General features: G+C 41.6%; 1 protein-coding gene across 3 annotated transcripts in view; it reads right to left on the reverse strand.

Annotated features, from left to right (window-relative positions):
* Positions 1-20067, reverse strand: part of MTG1 (mitochondrial ribosome associated GTPase 1) — a 356260-nt gene that overhangs the window by 173133 nt on the left and 163060 nt on the right. For all 3 annotated transcript variants that reach the window (XM_044296242.1, XM_044296244.1, XM_044296245.1), the window contains exons 6-7: positions 15990-16080; positions 15588-15649 (exon numbers count right to left, since the gene is read on the reverse strand). In XM_044296242.1, coding sequence (XP_044152177.1) covers positions 15588-15649; positions 15990-16080 — 153 coding nt within the window. The remainder of the gene's footprint in view (positions 1-15587; positions 15650-15989; positions 16081-20067) is intronic.

Here is a 20067-nt window from a genome sequence, read left to right on the forward strand (position 1 = left end):
ATACTAGCTGAACAATATACATAAACATATTAAAATCATATTTGGATTCATTAAGACAAAATGTATACACTATAGTCATCAGTGTTATGAAGGATTGTTGCACAGTAACTTGTTTTGGCTTCAATATAAATGCCTCATTTCTCTTTTGATTTCAGACAGTTCTTCCAGAACTGGATTTAATGCTTTAGATAATGCTTGTGAGATGAAAGATCTAGAGATTGGTAGGTCTGAAGATGCATCAGCTAAGTCATCATCATCACTTTATCTTGATGAGTAATTGACTGGCGTTGAGGGTTGCTTTTGGGGGTGGAGGAAGGAGCCCCCTGATTACCTTGGCTTTTTTTCATCATAAATCTATCAAGGTCAGATTGTGATAGGGAGGGAACTCTGGACTGTTTGTGAGAGTCTTGATAAGCCCCTCTGTATCTGCCCACTTTCACCATATGTGTGTATGATCAAGCCCCTGTTGCAGCTTTACTCACTACTTTATTAGTTTTGATGGCTCACCACATAGTTAATTCTAAAGACAGAGATGTCCAACTTTATTTCTGCAGAGCTGGTCTGTAACAAATTGGGTCCATGGCCCTTTAAATACGTTGCTTGGAGAAGCGGTCTCTGAGAGGCAATATTATGTCCCAAATTACCTAAAATGTACTGTCTGGGTTAATTTAGTTTAAATATATTAGCTTCTGCACTGCAGTAAATGAAGATAACGTGGAGGAATACTGTGCCGTGCTTAATAGGCAATATCTGGCCTTGAGGGGGGTCAATGGGCCTGTGAGTCTAAGTCTCTAGACTTTCTGTTCTTCCGGAACCCACCACTTATTGTACAGTTTTAGGCAGGGAGGTCCTGTATGGCCCAGGTCGTCTACCTCTGAGTTATGAAGCATGTTCAGTTTTGGGAGCCGGCACTCTAAGATGGCGTCGAACACGGACCTTGCGACTATTCCGGGAAGGTGTTATGCCCACCTAAACGTCTCTGACCTGGCTTTGGAAGGTAATGTAGTTGTGCACAGCAAACATGGCCTCCCTTGATTTACTCTCCGAGGACACCAGTCTTTGAGTAGAAGTGGATGGGAAAGTAGTACACTCCCCTTTCAACAGAAACCATCCATATTAGATTTGCCCCTAACCAAGATGCTCTTGCCCGGTTGCTGGTCAATGGTAACGTCACGTAGCATATTATTCAGCCAGACTTGATCCCGTGGCCAGAGGTGCCCCTTTCTGCATCAGAGCTGTAGTAGTTGTACTAGCTATGCTTGATGAAAGCTCTGAGATAGTTCTGAACCACAAAGTGACTGTGATATTACATCTATCCTCGTGAAAGTACAAGACAAAAGATTGTTTTGTTGCTCGTTATTTGAGAATGCAGTGTTCCATTTTGTTGCCTGACAATGTTGCTGTCCAAAGGTCTAATACTTTGGACCCAGCCACCCTGTTGCCTCTGGACCAAGGGGGGAGGGAAGAGTTAGGGCACACACTTTAAACATTTCTTCCAGATTCAAAGTAAGAGGCTCCTGACTGTTTGCAGATTATGTCACAAGAGGTAGTGGGATTTGGTAAATCAGCCCTTAGGTAATCTAGATCATGTGCCCTTTGTGGATGGATCAAGGTATGGCAGGATGGCAGGTACTACACAGGTTGGGCAGTGGTGATTAAATGTGAACTACTACACATGTCTGCTCAAGAAGTGGAGCTAAAAGACTCTAAAGATGGCTTGCAGATATGCAGATGGAAAAACAGCCAAGATTTACACTGATTCCAGGTGTGCTTTTGGGATAGCCCATGACTATGGGCCCATGTGGAAAGCCAGAGACTCCTTGATCGCTTAAGGTAAACCCATCGAAAATTGGGAAGCAGTGAGGTATCTGATGGAAGCCCTCTTGTGACTAACTTGAAGGGTGGTGATAAAAATAAAAGGCCACTGTAAGGAGACGCAGAGGAGGCAAAAGGGCAAAGCCACGGCAGATCAGGCGGCAAAAATGGCTGCCAAATTGCCTAAGCAGAACCCTGCCTTAAGTGACCACAGTTCAGGTCCCTGAAATACCTCCTCCTGTCTCCTGGAAGTTCTTAAGACCTTACAGAACCATATGGGGAAGGAGGAAATGGACTGGTGGATGGAAAAGGGGGGACTACAAATGAGGAGGGCCTAAAACAGTTCCAAGGGAAACTTTGCTTTCCCAGGTCCCTCTACTCCACGATGGCACAGGCAACCCATGGAGTGATGCACCAGACAAAATCTGCTATGTGTGATTTAGTACGTAGCATAAGGTTAGCCCCAGGGTTCAGCACTGTAACAGTCAGCTATACTCAAGGATGTATGATTTGTGCACAGAACAACGCAGGCAAGGGTGTTAAGGTACCCAATAAACACATGTCTTGCTTTTTGTATCTGTTTCAACGCTTGCAGACTACCTTCAACTACCCAAGGTGGGCATGTATGAGTATGTATTGATATGTGATGACTTGTTTTCAAGATGGCCAAACCATACCCAAAGAAGTAAAGAAGATTATAGCCAAAGTTGTGTGCAGGTATGGGGTACCTTAGATCATTGAAAGTGACACAGGTGTTCAATTCACAGGTGAAGTGATGCAGGAGATGATGAAGGTTTTGGATGTAGGACAGGCCTTATATGCTTCGTACCATCCACAAAGCAGCAGTAGAGTAGGAAAAAGGAACTGAATGGGACACTAAACTTAAAGATTTAAAAAGTTCATGTATATACCGCTTACTTTCTGTAATAAAGTAGAGATTACATTGACCATCTATGTGTCATCGTCTAGTCTCTCAGCCACGCGTGGATATTAACCCCTGGGGGGTACCTTGATTCGGAGCACCAGAATGTATCTTAAAGGCTTTAATTAAAAGCCGCTTTGTCATACTTGGCAATATTATTATACTGGTAAAAGCCAAACAATATGTATTATATATTATAATAATAATGCCAGTGATAGTATTGTAAAGTTCATGTGGATAATGACCTGTGCTGGTAACTACAGACCTGTTTCTAACCTCCCCTTCATTTCTAAACTCCTTTAACGTCTGGTCTACTCTCGCTTAATAAGCTATCTCTCTCCAAACTCTCTTCTTGACCCCTTACAATCTGCCTTTTACCCTCTTCACTCTACAGAAACTGCTCTTACTAAAGTGTCTAACGATCTCCTAACAACAAAAAGAAATGGTGACTATTAGCTATTGATTCTGCTGGATATCTCTGCAGAGTTTGATACCGTAGACCATAAACTCCTCCTCACCATGCTCCGTTCAATTGGCCTTAAGGACACTGCTCTCTCTTGGTTCTCTTCCTATCTCTCTGGTCGCTCCTTTAGTGCATCATTCGCTGGCTCTTTCTTCTTCTTATCCTCTTCCTCTTGAGGTCGGCGTTCCTCAGGGGTCAGTACTAGGTCCTCTACTCTTCTCTCTCTATACAGCCCATCAGTAGATTTGGCTTTCAATACCATCTCTATGCTGACAACACCAAACTTCATCCCCTGACATCACCCCTGCTTTACTCCAAAACACCAGTAATTGTCTGGCAGCTGTCTCTAGCATCATGTCCTCTCTGTATCTAAAACTGAACCTGTCAAAAACTGAACTTCTTGTCTTTCCCCCAGCTACTAACTCACCTAAACTTGATATTTAAATTTTGGTCTGCAGCACCATCATAACTTCTGTGCAATATGCCCACTGTCTTGGGGCCACATTTGACTCTGATCTTTCCATTGTTCCCCATATTCAATCACTTACACTCTCTTGTTGTCTGCACCTCAAGAAAATTGCCAGAATCTGCCCTTTTCTTACGGTAGAAACGGCAAAAACCATTGATTCATTCTCGTCTTGACTACTGCAAAGCAATACTATTCGGTATCCCTCTCACTAAACTCTCTCCCCTTCAGTCTGTCCTAAATTCTGCAGCCAGCCTCATCTATCCATCCAACCGCTACACTGAAGCTACTAGTCTTTGCCAGTCACTTCACTGGTTGCCTATCCACCACAAAATACAGTTCAAACTTCTCACCCTCACCCACAAAGTTCTCCACAGTAATGCACCTCCATAAATCTCCTCCCGCATCTGCATCTACCACCCTACTCATGCTCTCCGTTCTGTTAGCGACCTAAGATTAATAACCTCCATAATTCGTACCTCTGACTCCCGTCTTTTAGATTTTTCTCGAGCCGCACCTACTCTCTGGAATACTCTGCCCTGGAATACTAGGTCAATTCACAACTTCTCCACCTTAAAACATGCCTTAAAAACACATCTTTTCAGTCAGGCTTATCAAGCTACCTAAACTGACTATTCCCCGACTAAACCTACCCCCACCAACTCCTCTGACCTAAACTCGATCCTCTAGTAGTCCCAAACCCGAAGCAGATAGTACAGCACCACTCCTGTCAGTTCAATAATGGCTCAAAACCTCCTTATTACAATCAACTACCTTATGTGTCACTCCCAATTCTTCATAGATTGTAAGCTCTTGCGAGCAGGGCCCTAACTCCTAGTGTTTCAGTTGCATATTAGCCAGTTAGTTTTGTTTCGTACACGAACCCTATGAATTTGTAAAGCACTGGGGAATATGGTGGCGCTATATAAATAAATGTTATTAATATACATACATACATACTATATATATATATATATATATATATATATGGTATCAGGATTTTTTCAAAAAGTCCTTAAATAATAAAATGTATCATTAATAAAATCATGTTTTTAAGGAGCATCTTAAATGATGCTATCTGTATGGAGCTTTTGTAAATGGTTATTTATCATAGTAATTTAATAAATATATTTTAAATAATACAATGATAAAGATGGTAACTGGATATGACTGTGGTAACTGTTCATAGTAAGGGGTTTTGAGCAATGGGGAGGAGGAAATAAGTTTATGCTGGGTACGCCTAGGTTCATATGTTAGGTGGTGGATCATGTCATAAGTATAAATGTGTACACATAATTTTATATATACACACATATATATATATATATATATATTTAGTGAGACGCACCCACAAGCAGACGTGTAAATATGAATTTGATATTTAAATTTCGGTCTGCAGCACCTGTTGGGTATAATAATCAGATGTATATATGTACACCTACATCCATAGATATGAATACAGGGGGCAGACAATGTTGGGTATAATAGTTTTATATATATATATCTATATATATATATATATATATATATATATATATATATATATATATATATCTATCTATCTATCTATCTATATATATATATATATATATAAAAAACACACACACCTACACCCATGTACACCCATGTAGATTTGAATATATGGGGCAGACAATGTTGGATGTACTAGTTAGATGTATATGTGTATATAGATGAATATCTATTCTACACCTATATACACACTTGTAAATTTCAGTATAGGAGGAAACGATGTTGGTCATAATAAACAAATGATCCCTGAATACAATGATTATAAGTACTGACATTGTGCTGTAGATGTAAGAGCCTGTAAAGGAATTACATTGCAATTGTAGCACCTGCGTTAAAATTATATAGTGGAATGAATAGCAATGATATTTTTACCTGGGGTTTAAAAGCACTGCCTTCTTGTGCATGAGAGAAAAAGAATGATCGCGCAGGCCGCAGGCGGTACTGCGCCTGCGCGAAATTCCTGGCGGCCAACAGGAAGAAGAACGGGGTATTTCTTGAAAGTAGAAGATGACGTGGCGAGGGGGCGGAACAGTTTGCCGGGGCTGTGGGAGGTTATTTCAGGATCAGGAGGCGTTCTTGGGATTCAGATTAAGGTGGGATAGGCACTGCAGTGGGGCGTTACTGGGCTCCAGAGAGAAGAAAAAACGCCCCTCTGGGCACTTTGGAGCTTCATTAGCATATCAGAAAAAAAGCTTTTTTTTTATCAAAATGACAAAACGAAATAAAGTAAGAAGACCACTGCAGGAAATAAGGTACTTTATAGAACATGGCAATGTTGAAAGCTTTAAATGCTAAAAGCAGGTGCCAGATTCCCTTTAACCCTTGTGGGCCAACAGAGGTGGAAAAAATCCCGAAACCCCCCTGTTTAACAGCTTGCGTTTATAATCCCCTCCCCTGGGGTTAACCCTTTCCAGGCCTTGTACCTGGAAGCCTGTTACATTGCCCTGGTGAACTGCAGCATAATGAAGACTAACTGCTGATACATTTCTTGTTTTTGTAAGGGGTATGTCTGACAGGTGTCTACGGATTCTAATTTTACATAACTGGTATTGCAATTGAGGTACTGTTTTAGCACAAAAGAACGTTGCATAGAAAGAAAATAGAAGAACCAGTCTGAATGTAGTTGTAGCATGTGCAAATATGGTGCCCACATTTATATGTGCCCTTATATCTCAACCAAGTAGAAGAGGTGCGTTTTTTCTCAGTATACAGACTAGGACTAATATTCTGTGCCAGGATAGGCGCATGACGCTCAATGCACTTGATGCCCGATTATGCTATGCTCGTCCACTGATCGTCAAAGGTTAAAACCGCAAGATGTTTTTTCACAATCCTGCATATCTCAGGGTACTCAGGATTAATTACAAAGCTAGTAACAAAGGGCACAAAATCCTCCTGGCTTATGATTTGGTAGCCAAAAGTGGGTACAAAACACAGAAGATATGCAAATATTCCATTCACGTGACATCTCTGTTTTGAATCCAATCCTGTTTTTTGGGGGGTTTTAGCAATGCTGATGGATTACTGACCAAATGCTGACTGAGTGAAGGCAGATGCTCCACAGAGAGGATCAATTTTTTGGGGGTTATTGTTCTTACGGATCAGAGGAAGGACAAAATAATCAGTGACGTCAACACAAACTTACTGCTGACACCCTCTCCACTCTATCAGGGGGGGGCTCTACTTATATAAGTGTTTAATAAAACTGGTTCTGTAGACATCTATGTGGAATCAGCTGACGACGGCGTGCGCTCTTTCACTCTGTAATAGGTTTTTGGTTATTTATACCTGTCTCTAACATTGACCTGTAAGGCTTAGTTCGAACTTCACTTATTTGGGCAGTTGTGGGGCCAAAACTGACCAAAAAACTGAAGTGTGCAGTAATTCTAAGAGTAATGCCTGTCATCAGCTTGTCATACTGAATCACAGTGTCGTTTCTCTACCACAGCAAACTCCCTATGCGTGTTACTGCAGACTCCCTATACGTGTGTATTAGATATATATATATATATCTCTATCTGTGTGTGTGTGTGTGTGTATATATACAGTGGATATAAAAAGTCTACACAGCCCTGTTAAAATGTCAGGTTTCTGTGCTGTAAAAAAATGAGACTAAGATAAATCATTTCAGAACTTTTTCCACCTTTAATGTGACCTATAAACTGTACAACTCAATTGTAAAATAAACTGAAATCTTTTAAATAGAGGGAAGAAAAAATATAAACATAAAATAATATGGTTGCATAAGTGTGCACACCCTCTTATAACTGGGGATGTAGCTGTATTCAGAATTAAACAATCACATTTAAAATCATGTTAAATAGGAGTCAGGAGAGTTAAATGGGAGAAAACATCTGTATGTGGGTAAGTAACTGGCTCAGTGATAGAAAACAGAGGGTGGTTATTAACGGTACACACTCAGATTGGGTCACTGTCACTAGTGGGGTACCTCAGGGGTCAGTATTGGGCCCTATTCTCTTCAATATATTTATTAATGATCTTGTAGAAGGCTTGCATAGTAAAGTATCAATTTTCGCAGATGACACTAAACTGTGTAAAGTAATTTACACTGATGAGGACAGTATACTACTACAGAGGGATCTGGATAGACTGGAGGCTTGGGCAGATAAGTGGCAGATGGGGTTTAACACTGATAAATGTAAAGTTATGCACATGGGAAGAAAAAATCCGTCAACCGTACATACTAAATGGTAAAACACTCGGTAACACTGACATGGAAAAGGATCTAGGAATTTTAATAAACCGCAAACTAAGCTGCAAAAACCAGTGTCAGGCAGCTGCTGCCAAGGCCAACAAGATAATGGGTTGCATCAGAAGGGGCATAGATTCCCGTGATAAGAACATAGTCCTACCACTTTACAAATCGCTAGTCAGACCACACATGGAGTACTGTGTACAGTTCTGGGCTCCTGTAAACAAGGCAGACATAGCAGAGCTGGAGAAGGTCCAGAGGAGGGCAACTAAAGTAATAACTGGAATGGGGCAACTACAGTAACATAGTAACATAGTAACATAGTACATAAGGCCGAAAAAAGACATTTGTCCATCCAGTTCGGCCTGTTATCCCGCAAGTTGATCCAGAGGAAGACCCCTCTCTAGTAGCTACCCTACTAGAGAGTTATTCACTTTAGAAAAAAGACGACTGAGGGGAGATCTAATTAATATGTATAAATATATCAAGGGTCAGTACAGAGATCTATCCCATCAGCTATTTATCCCCAGGACTGTGACGAGGGGACATCCTCTGCGTCTAGAGGAAAGAAGGTTTGTACACAAACATAGAAAAGGATTCAGTAAGAGCAGTGAGACTCTGGAACTCTCTGCCTGAGGAGGTGGTGATGGTGAGTACAATAAAGGTATTCAAGAGGGGCCTGGACGTATTTCTGGAGCTTAATAATATTACAGGCTATAGCTACTAGAGATGGGTCTTCCTCTGGATCAACTTGCGGGATAACAGGACGAACTGGATGGACAAATGTCTTTTTTCGGCCTTATGTACTATGTTACTATGTTACTAAAATCATGTTAAATAGGAGTCAGCATGCACTGCCATCATTTAAAGTTCAGCTACTCTAGTTGGTCTTTCCTGAAATTTTCTTAGTTGCATCCCACAGCAAAAGCCATGGTCCACAGAGAGCTTCCAAAGCATCAGAGGGATCTCATTGTTAAAAGGTATCAGTCAGGAGAAGGGTACAAAAGAATATCCAAGGCATTAGATATACCATGGAACACAGTGAAAACAGTCACCATCAAGTGGAGAAAATATGGCACAACAGTGACATTACTAAGAACTGGACGTCCCTCCAAAATTTATGAAAAGACGAGAAGAAAACTGGTCTGGGCGGCTACCAAGAGGCCTACAGCAACATTAAAGGAGCTGCAGCAATCTCTTGGGACAAAAATTTTAATCTTTCATGGACTCAATATGCCCCTCAGCGAATACCTTGGGGTGTCTTCTTTCCAAAATGGGGTCAGTTGTGGGGTGTTTGTATTGCCCTGGCATTTGAGGGTCTCCGCAATCATTACATGTATGGCCAGCATTAGGAGTTTCTGCTAGTCTCCTTATATTGAGCATACAGGTAATGAGATTTTTTTTTTTCCGTTCAGACTCTGGGCTGAAAGAAAAAAATGAACGGCACAGATTTTTTCATTCGCATCAATCAATGTGGATGAAAAAATCTCTGCCCAAAAAAAAAAAAAAAAAAGAGGGGAAAGGCGTCTGCCAGGACATAGGAGCTCCGCCCAACATCCATACCCACTTAGCTCGTATGCCCTGGCAAACCAGATTTCTCCATTCACATCAATCGATGTGGATGAATAAATCATTGCCGGGATTTTTTTATTTTATTTTTTATATACAAAGTGTTTGCCAAAGCATAGGAACACCGCCTCCTCCTCAGCTCATATGCCTTGGCAAACATATCTTTTACTGCAGAGGAGAAATCTCGTCTTGCAGCGCCGCATACACCGACTTGCGTGTAATCTGACAGTAGTGCAATGCTTCTATCAGAATGCACATCAGTGCTGAAGCTAGTCGATCGGTTGGTCCACCTGGAAGGTAAAAAAAAAAGAAAAAACCAGGCCGCAACGCAATAATTTTATTAACTTTGGAAGAGAACATATAAACTTTAACTATTTGAACTGAACATTAACCTTTTTGCTTACTGGTGTTTTTTTTTTTTTTTTACCTTTATAGAACAAACCTTTCCTTCCCCATGGGTCAATGTGCGAAGCGCAAATCGCCCAAAGATGTGGCGAAGTGCGTTATGCACTTTGTCCCAGGTGAAAGGAGACGTTTGCAGCAGCTGTGAGTGAATGGGCCCTAATAGCCCTGTGTGCCTGTCCTGGTAGATGTGATCTTTATGCTAGGTGTACCTGTGTGTGGTACTTCCAGAAACACTCCCCTAAGCATAGGGCAGGGTGGTCAGGACAGTCAGGACAGAAATAGCGGGTGTCACGCCTTATTCCATTCCTGCTACAGACACAACATCTTTTTCGGGTGACGGTTGGGTTGAGGTACCGGCAACGACATTGAGGAAATGTCGCTCGTGTAGACTGCTAACTACACTGGTGGATGGGGCCACGGAACCTCCCGGGTACAGGAGGTTCTCGATGATCTCTTCCTGAAATTTGAGGAAGGATCCAGTTCTCCCAGCCTTACTGTAGAGAACAAAACTATTATACAGAGCCAATTGAATCAAATATACAGACACCTTCTTATACCAGCGTCTGGTTCTACGGGACACTAAATACGGAGACAACATCTGGTCATTGAAGTCCACCCCTCCCATGTGAAGGCTATAGTCGTGGACTGAGAGGGGCTTTTCAATGACACGGGTTGCTCGCTCAATTTGGATTGTCGTGTCTGCGTGAATGGAGGAGAGCATGTAAACGTCACGCTTGTCTCTCCATTTCACCGCGAGCAGTTCTTCGTTACACAAGGCAGCCCTCTCCCCCCTTGCAAGACGGGTGGTAACGAGCCGCTGGGGGTAAACCGCGCGACTAGTTCGTGCGGTGCCACAGGCGCCAATCTGTTCTAGAAACAAATGCCTAAAGAGGGCCACACTTGTGTAGAAATTGTCCACATAAAGATGGTACTCCTTGCCGAATAAGGGTGACACCAAGTCCCAGACTGTCTTCCCACTGCTCCCCAGGTAGTCAGGACAACAGACCGGCTCCAGGGTCTGATCTTTTCCCTCATAGACACGAAATTTGTGGGTATAGCCTGTGGCCCTTTCACAGAGCTTATACAATTTGAGCCCATACCGGACGATGCTTGCTTGGGATGTATTGTTTGAAGCCAAGACGCCCGGTAAAATGTATTAGGGACTCGTCTATGCAGAGGTTTTGCTCTGGGGTATACAAATCTGCAAATTTCTGGTTGAAATGGTTTATGAGGGGCCGAATTTTGTGGAGCTGGTCAAAAGCTGGGTGGCCTCTGGGACGGGAGGTGGTGTTGTGGCTAAAGTGCAGGAAACGCAGGATGGTCTCAAATCGTGTCCTGGACATAGCAGCAGAGAACATGGGCATGTGATGAATTGGGTTTGTGGACCAATATGACTGCAATTCATGCTTTTTAGTTAGACCCATGTTGAGGAGAAGGCCCAGAAAAATTTTAATTTCGGAAACTTGGACTGGTTTCCACCGGAAAGGCTGGGCATAAAAGCTTCCCGGGTTGGCGGTTATAAATTGTGTGGCATACCGATTTGTTTCTGCCACAACTAAGTCTAAGAGCTCCGCAGTTAAGAACAGCTCAAAAAATCCCAGGACCGAACCGATCTGAGCTGTCTCAGCCCGAACTCCAGACTGGGCGGTGAAAGGGGGAACTACAGGTGCGGCTGAAGTTGGGGACTGCCAATCAGGGTTTTCCAGCACCTCAGGGATTCTAGGGGCTCTACGGGCCCGTATTTGCGGTGGCTGCAACGGGGTAACTACTGCACGTGCCACCGTACCAGCTTCAACTGCCCTTCTGGTGCTCGCTACTTCACCATGTTATACAGCAGTGCTGGTACTAGGTCCAGGAAGGGCTGCGCTGCTGGTGTATGCCTCACCACGTAATCAGACAGCGCCAGCCCCACTCTGCTGCTCTTGAAGCGGATCCTGCGCAACCTGTGGTCTAGTGACACGGGGCCGGGTACGCCTGGTGCTATCAGGGACCTCAGCCTCCTCGTCCGAACTTTGGGTCAGAGAGCCACTGCTTTCTACAGGTTCATATTCTGACCCGCTAGATTCATCAGATGAGGGTTCCCATTCCTCATCCGACTGGGTCAGAAGCCTGTAGGCCTCTTCAGAAGAATACCCCCTGTTTGACATTTGGGCAACTAAATGTAGGGGTATTCCCTGAGACTACCCAAGAAAAAAAGCAAGCCTGTCTTACAAATGGGAGGCTAGCGAAGTACTGGAGGCCGCTGCGGTTGATAAAAAATATCAAAACTGATTTTTTTTTTTTTTATCGCTGCAGCGCGTGTAAAGTGAATGTGCAGTGATGAAAAAATAAAAAAATTTGGGCACTGCAGTGGGGCGGGCGTGGGTGAACGCACGTGTGGGCGACCGATCAGGCCTCATTGGGCAAACACTGCGTTTTGGGTGGAGGGTCGAACTAAAGTGACACTAATACTATTATAGATCTGACCGTGATCAGTTTTGATCACTTACAGATACTATAAAAGTACAAATGCTGATTAGCGAATAAGGGACTGCGGTGCGGTGGGCTGGGCGCTAACTGATCCCTAAACTACCTAACCAAGGGGCCTAAACTATCCCTAAAACCTAACAGTCAATACCAGTGAAAAAAGAAAAGTGACAGTTTACACTGATCACTTTTTTCCTTTCACTAGTGATTGACAGGGGCGATCAAAGGAGTGATCAAAGGGTTAATTGAGGTGCAGGGGGTGATCTGGGGCTAAAGTGTAGTGTTGGTGCTACTCACTGTGAAGCCTGCTCCTCTGCTGGATCCAACCGACGAAAAGGACCAGCAGAGGAGCAGGGCAGCCATATAACAGATCATATTTACAAATATGATCTGTTATCTGGCTTCTGATTCGATTTTTTAAAAATCAGCAACCTGGCAGCGACAATCATTGGCTGGCAGGTTGCTGACGAAATACTCCTTTAACTTTTGCCGGCCCGGCTCTGACCGAAATTTCGCGTCTCGCGAGAAGACGCACGGATGCGTCCAGGAGGAATGAATCAACCACCTTCCGGACACATCCGTGCATTAGGTGGTCCGGAGGTGGTTAATGTAATTGAGAAATATTTTTTTATAATTAAAAAACTCTGAACCAGTTCTGGAAGATTTAACAAATGTAAAGTTATGCACTTGGAAACGAATAATGCAAGTCACCCGTACATATTAAATGGTAAAACACTCTGTAACACTGACATGGAAAAGGATCTAGGAATTTTAATAAACAGCAAACTAAGCTGCAAAAACCAGTGTCAGGCAGCTGCTGCCAAGGCCAATAAGATAATGGGTTGCATCAGAAGGGGCATAAATACCCGTGATAAGAACATAGTCCTACCACTTTACAAATCGCACACCACACATGGAGTACTGTGTACAGTTCTGGGCTCCTGCAAACAAGGCTGGAGAAGGTTCAGAGGAGGGCAACTAAAGTAATAACTGGAATGGAGCAACTACAGTACCCTGAAAGATTATCAAAATTAGGGTTATTCACTTTTGAAAAAAACGACTGAGGGGAGATCTAATTAATATATATGTATAAATATATCAGGGGTCAGTACAGAGATCTATCCCATCATCTATTTATACCCAGGACTGTGACTGTGACGAGGGGACATCCTCTGCGTCTGGAGGAAAGAAGGTTTGTACACAAACATAGAAAAGGATTCTTTACGGTAAGAGCAGTGAGACTATGGAACTCTCTGCCTGAGGAGGTGGTGATGGTGAGTACAATAAAGGAATTCAAGAGTGTATTTCTGGAGCATAATATTATTACAGGCTATAGCTACTAGAGACGGGGTCATTGATCCAGGGAGTTATTCTTGCCCGATTGGAGTCGCAAAGGAATTTTTTATTCCCCTAAAGTGGGGAAAATTGGCTTCTACCTCCCAGGTTTTTTTTGCCTTCCTCTGGATCAACTTGCAGGATAACAGGCCGAACTAGATGGACAAATGTCTTTTTTCCAGCTTATGTACTATGTTACTATGTAATATGTTTTCTATCCACTGCATTGACACAATTTTGAAATTGGCAGATTTCTAAGAACTTCTCAGCCAATGTTTCTTAGAACAACTTTTCAGAACTTCTAGCCAATGTTCTGAGGTTGGATATAATCTTCACGCAATACATCCCACAAGGCTTGGCAAGCATTGCGTACTATGTAGAAGAGAGCAGAAATTCTCATCCTAAATTGAAAATGCAACGACAATAAGCTTTCCCCCATAGCAAGAAATCCTTTTAAAAAAAAAAATCTTTCTGGGGCACATCTCATCCATCCCGATTTTAGGATTAAAATGTTTAATGATTAAAATGTTCAAACTTAAAACACATTTATGCAGGCAAAATGGTCCCAAAACACAAAATGCATGAATGATCACCAGATCTGGAAAAATGAATAAGCGGTCCTAGGACTGAAGGTGAGGGTAACATCTTTCAGTCAAAATAGGGCCTGAATGGTGCCAGGAAAAGGTAGGTAAAAATCCTGAAGGTGGTTCAATCTTGTCACAAAGGGCACCAGAGTGTTCAGCCCAGTCAAGACAAAGTGGGGCACTAAAGGGCAAGTGGCTCAGAATCTCCAGGCACTTTAGATGCAGGAGGACCAAGATAAGAAGAGCTGCAGAGCCCTGCATCCTGCTCGCTCATGCACTACCCATGTTCCAGCCCAGAATTCTACTATTTTAGGGTTTTTCTTTAACATGTTTTTAACTAAAATGAGGGAAATTGGCTTTGACCGTTTTTTTTTTTTTTGTTTGTTTTTGCCTTTCTCTGGATCAACTTTGCAGGATAACAGACTGAAGATGGTGGTCTTTTGTTTTTTTTAAGCCTTATAAATGATGTCACTAAGTTTAATGATGATGACCTATCTTTAGGATAGATCATCAGTATCAGATTAATGAGGGGAAACCATAGTCCTGGATCTGTCACACAATGAACACTGGCAGCCAAGGGTGTTAACAGTTGGTGAAAAAAATGTCCTCCGAGAAACTTTGGTACCTTCCCATAAAGTTCTTCTACTACCTCTCCACATACAATTGGGATTGATGAAGCAATTCGGAAAATCACTTCGAAGAGATGGAGAATGCTTCACATACTTGGTCACCAAGTTTCCAGGCCTGTCGGAGGCAAAATTTAAGGAAGGTGTGTTTGTTGGACCAAACATTAGATCGCTTATAGTTGATCAAGAGTTTGTCAATATCATGACAGATCCTCAAAAAGAACGGCGGATTGCATTTAAAGAAGTCGTACAGAAATGTTTAGGCTATTTTTAAAAAAATCAAATAGGCAGCTGTTAAGCAGCTAAATTTACTGCACATTGTAAAATTACAATCAAAATCTTGTGGCACACTGTGTTAATTTTATTGTGCTTGGAGTAGGGTGCGAATTTTTATTGAAAAGTAGCTACAAATTACTTAACGTATCAGTCAGTAGACTTTTCTCAAACTACTTTTATTTATTAGAGATAATAGTCATGAAAAGGTGAAAACAAGCGCTAATGTGCATCCTCACAGTGGAGAAAATGTATCGATTATCTAAGTAGTTTGAGAAAGGTCTATGTACTGAAATGTAATTTTTAGCCACTTTTCAATAAAAATACTCACCTTGCAACTTAATCTGTTGTGCTACAGGTTGTATCTTATTCTGTATACTGTACATTGAAAAAGTGATTAAAGCTAATAATAAGACTGACCTGTATTCTAGAAAGCACTGAGCGAGTTATTCCAGGTTCTCCTCCGACTTTAGAGGCTTTCCCTAAGATAGGAAAACACATGCTTAAAAGGCGCGAGTTTTCACCAGAGAACAGGGCTGGCAGACAGATGCGAGCGCTGCCTGACACTGTCAATCAGGACTTGGAGGGAGGCGACAAAGGTGGGAGAACGGAGCCTCTAGGAGCAGGAACAATGCCCTCCTGCTCCTAGAGGCTAATTAGCATATTATACAAGTTAGATTTCTGGCATAACGGGTTTAGCTGACATTAGCACATCGCTAATGTCCGCTAGCTTAATAGGGTTAAATCTGGTGACAGAAACCCTTTAAATTTTACACAAACAGTACTAATAAGTATAGGGAAACATAAAATGACTGGACATACCTTTCTTTATATGTATTCTGCGAAGAGCATTTATCAGAGAGGATTTTCCCACATTGGGAATTCCAGTCATCATAATGGATATTTCTGTAGTCTGCATTGGATAAATATAGAAAAAAAGACTCAGACATGTACACCCTGTATAAAGAATATATAGTAATAATAAGGAACTCACCAAAAGCCTCAGTAGAGAACAAGGTTACTTCAATTATATTTGCTAGCTTGTTTAATAATTATATATATGTCGCAGGGAAATTATGAAAATTGAGATTTGATCAAATCCCTAAGATGACAATGGAGATTTGATCAAATCTCTAAGGGAGATGATCAATTTATGGACTGTTTTAGTGAAAAGTTTAATATTTTTGATAATATAATAATAAGATGAAATAATATTGTAAGAAAACGGTACTTAAGCTGATATTTATTTTAAAAAAAGGATATTTTTGTGAAATTTAAAATATTTTTAGTGAATGTAATTAATAAGTAATAATGTTCATTCATTTTTATTAAAACACGTTGTTGATTTGTGGCATCTCGAGTTACAAAGTACTTCACTTTTACAGGCACATCTTTTTGTTTTACATAGTATTTTGGATTGTTCACAAGAACACCTTGACCTCCAAATAAGGATAATTTTCCTGCAATCTCACGCAGACTTAGGTTAGTTTGGGGAACTGTTTCGGTATATGTTGTAGTAGCTATTTGAAGAGCGTCTCTAGGTAGCCAATCTTTTATAATTCCCACTGAGGTACCAATTTGGTATAAATTATTTTTTATATCTAATACAATCCCCACAATGTTATTTCCATCTAATGGGCCTCTATCTTACTTGGGTACATATACCAAAACTGTGGAATCCACTAACAAGTCTTTACATTTATTCAAAGAAACTTCTTTCATTTTTTTCAGCTGATCTATTCAGGTGTTTTGCAGCATTCAAATCTCCATTCTCATCATTTCCCTTAGGGATTTGATCAAATCTTTATTTTCATAATTTCCCTGCGACATATATATACTGAACTAAACGCTTTTGCATGAGCTGAGCTTAAAGATCTGAAACATTTTCTACATACACAAAAGACTGATTACTGCTTGATTAAGGGGAGTGGCCTGGGCAACCAGGTGCTATAAATTAAACCACTAAACTCTCTCAGGGCTTGCTCTTCCTGAGGCTTGCTGTACTAAGTGGAGTTAAAGAAAAGGACGTCTGGTGCTGAGTGTGATTTTGTGGGAGTTATTGCAGGTGGCCGAGTGTGGTTTGAAGCGGAGATCCTTGAAAGTTAAGTTTTAGCATTTTAGTACTGCCATTTAAACCCATTTTTTTTTTCTCTGCTTGATTAAGGGGAGTGGCCTGGGCAACCAGGTGCTATAAATTGAACCACTGAACTCTCCCAGAGCTTGCTCTTCCTGAGGCTTGCTGTACTAAGTGGGCGTCTTATTAAGTGGAGTTAAAGAAAAGGAGTTTAAGACAAAGAGCAGGAAACTAAGGTTGGATATAATTTCCTTGTATGTTGTTGGCTTAATTCTAGGTAGTCCTTCAACTATAGCAGACAGGGTCTAATTTTAAATCAAATTTACTGTTTTAATTTTGTAATCCCCATCTAGTATGTGTTGCACAATTGACATTGCAGTCCAGTGCACATCTTGCATTATGTATTCAGTCCTGGAACAGCTGTTCGAGGGTGTATATCTTTGTTCAAGATGTGAACAAATTAACCGTTTGGAATCGCAAATCGAGTCTCTAAACGGGCAAGTTGCAACACTGAGAGGAATTGACAATTTGCAAAAAAGAGTTTGCTTCTCACCTAGCAAACACTCTTTGGGGTAGATGAGGGGGAGGGTGACAGAGAGGAGGCTGAGGAAAGTGAGGTAGCTAGCTGGGTAACAGTTAGAAAGCAGGGTAGAGGGAAGAGTGCCAGGGAGGCTAACCCTGATCTGACACACCCCAACAGGTTTGCGCGTTTGGCAGATGAGGGGGATGCAGTCCAGGGACAGCACTGGTGCAGCAGGACACTTCCTCTGCCAGTCAGGGGAATGTCAGCTCTAGTAAGCAGGGAACCAGGAGAGCAGGTCAGGCCAGACAGGTGCTGGTAGTGGGAGACTCCATTATTAGGGGAACAGATAGGGCAATCTGTTCGACACATCGCAGATCGGGTTGACAAATTACTGGGAGGGGCTGGAGAAGACTAAACGGTCATAGTCCATATCAGAACCAATGACAAAGTTAGAGGTAGGTGGAGAGTCCTTGAAAATTATTTCAGGGATTTAGGTCAAAAGCTTAGGGCAAGGACCTTAAAGGTAGTATTTTCTTAAATACTGCCTGTACCATGGGCCACACAAGAAAGGCAGCGGGAGATTAACAAGTGGCTCAAGAACTGGTGTAGTAAGGAGGGGTTTGGGTTCCTGGATACCTGGGCCGACTTCTCTATCGGCTACAGGTTCTATTGTAAGGACGTGGGGAAGGGGCAGCTGTGTTGGGAAGAAAGATGGCTAGGTTGAAGGAGTGCTTAAACTAGGGACTGGGGGAGGGAAATTACATTATAGGAGAGGAAGATAGTGCAGATAGAGACCGGGGGAAAGGTAGTGGGACTGGGGGAGGAATGGAAGGAGGGACTAGAACAGTTAAGAAGGAAAGGTGTAGGGTAAAAAATATACATAAACCTCTCAAATGTATGTATACTAATGCCAGAAGCCTGACTAATAAAACTCGGGAGTTGGAATTCGTGATGTGTGAGGAGAACTATGACATAGTGGGAATAACTGAGACATGGCTGGATGATCGCTATGACTGGGCAGTTAATGTACAAGGTTACAGTCTGTTTAGAAAGGATCCTCAAAAATAAATGGAGAGGGGGAGGGGTTTGCCTTTATGTAAAGTCTTGTCTAAAGCCCACACTCCATGAAGATATAAGTGAGGGATATGAACATGTGGAGTCACTGTAGGTAGAGATACATGGAGCTAAAAACAATAATAAATTACTAAATTTATTATAATACATTTATTAAATACATTTAATATATAAACCACCTAATATACCACAGAAAATCTAGTACTAAATTAGACAAGGCGGCAAATGTAAATGAGGTGGTTATTATGGGGGACTTCAACTATCCAGATATAGACTGGGAAACTGAAGCTTGTATATCTCATAAAGGAAACAGGTTCTTGGCAATAACCAAAGACAATTGCCTCTCCCAACTAGTTCAGGACCCGACTAGAGGGACAGCAATACAGGACTTGGTATTAACCAATAGGCCTGACAGAACAACAGACACCTGGGAAATAGTGACCATAAAGTAATAACCTTCCAATTATCATTCAAAGGAGCTTTTCTACAGGGAGGAACAAAATGCCAAACTTCAAAAAAAGCTAACGTTAGCCAACTAAGAGAGGCCATAGGCCTAACTAACTGGGACAAAGTCCTCAAAAATAAAAATACAGCCACAAAATGGGATATCTTTAAAAGCAACCTAAATAAAAATACAGCCACAAAATGGGATATCTTTAAAAGCAACCTAAAATCTCATTGTGAGAGGTACATACCGTATGGGAATAAAAGGTTAAGGAACAAAAAGAAACCAATGTGGATAAATAGAATGGAAAAAAAAATCAATAAATGACTAAAAGAAAGCATATAAATCACTAAAACAGGAGGGTGGCACGGAAGCACTGAAAAACTATAAGGAAAAAACATGCAAAAAACTAATAAAAGCAGCCAAACTAGAGACCGAGAGATTAATTCCCAAAGAGAGTAAAACTAACCCTAAAATGTTCAATTATATAAATGTTAAAAAGTATAAATCTGAAGGTGTCGGCCCTTTAAAGAGTAATGAGGGGGGAGTCGCAGAGAGCGATGAGGAGAAAGCAAAGCTGTTAAATATTTATTTCTCCAATGTATTTACTGAGGAAAATAAACTGTCAGATGACATGCAGAATGTAAAAATAAATTCCCCATTAAAAGTGTCCTGTCTGACCCAGGAAGAAGTACATCAGCGACTTAAAAAGATTAAAATAGACAAAATCGCCAGGACCGGGTGGCATATACCCCCGTATCCTAAGGGAAGTAATGTCATAGCC

This window comes from Bufo gargarizans, chromosome 6, assembly GCF_014858855.1.
Source record: "Bufo gargarizans isolate SCDJY-AF-19 chromosome 6, ASM1485885v1, whole genome shotgun sequence".
Classification (NCBI taxonomy): domain Eukaryota; kingdom Metazoa; phylum Chordata; class Amphibia; order Anura; family Bufonidae; genus Bufo; species Bufo gargarizans.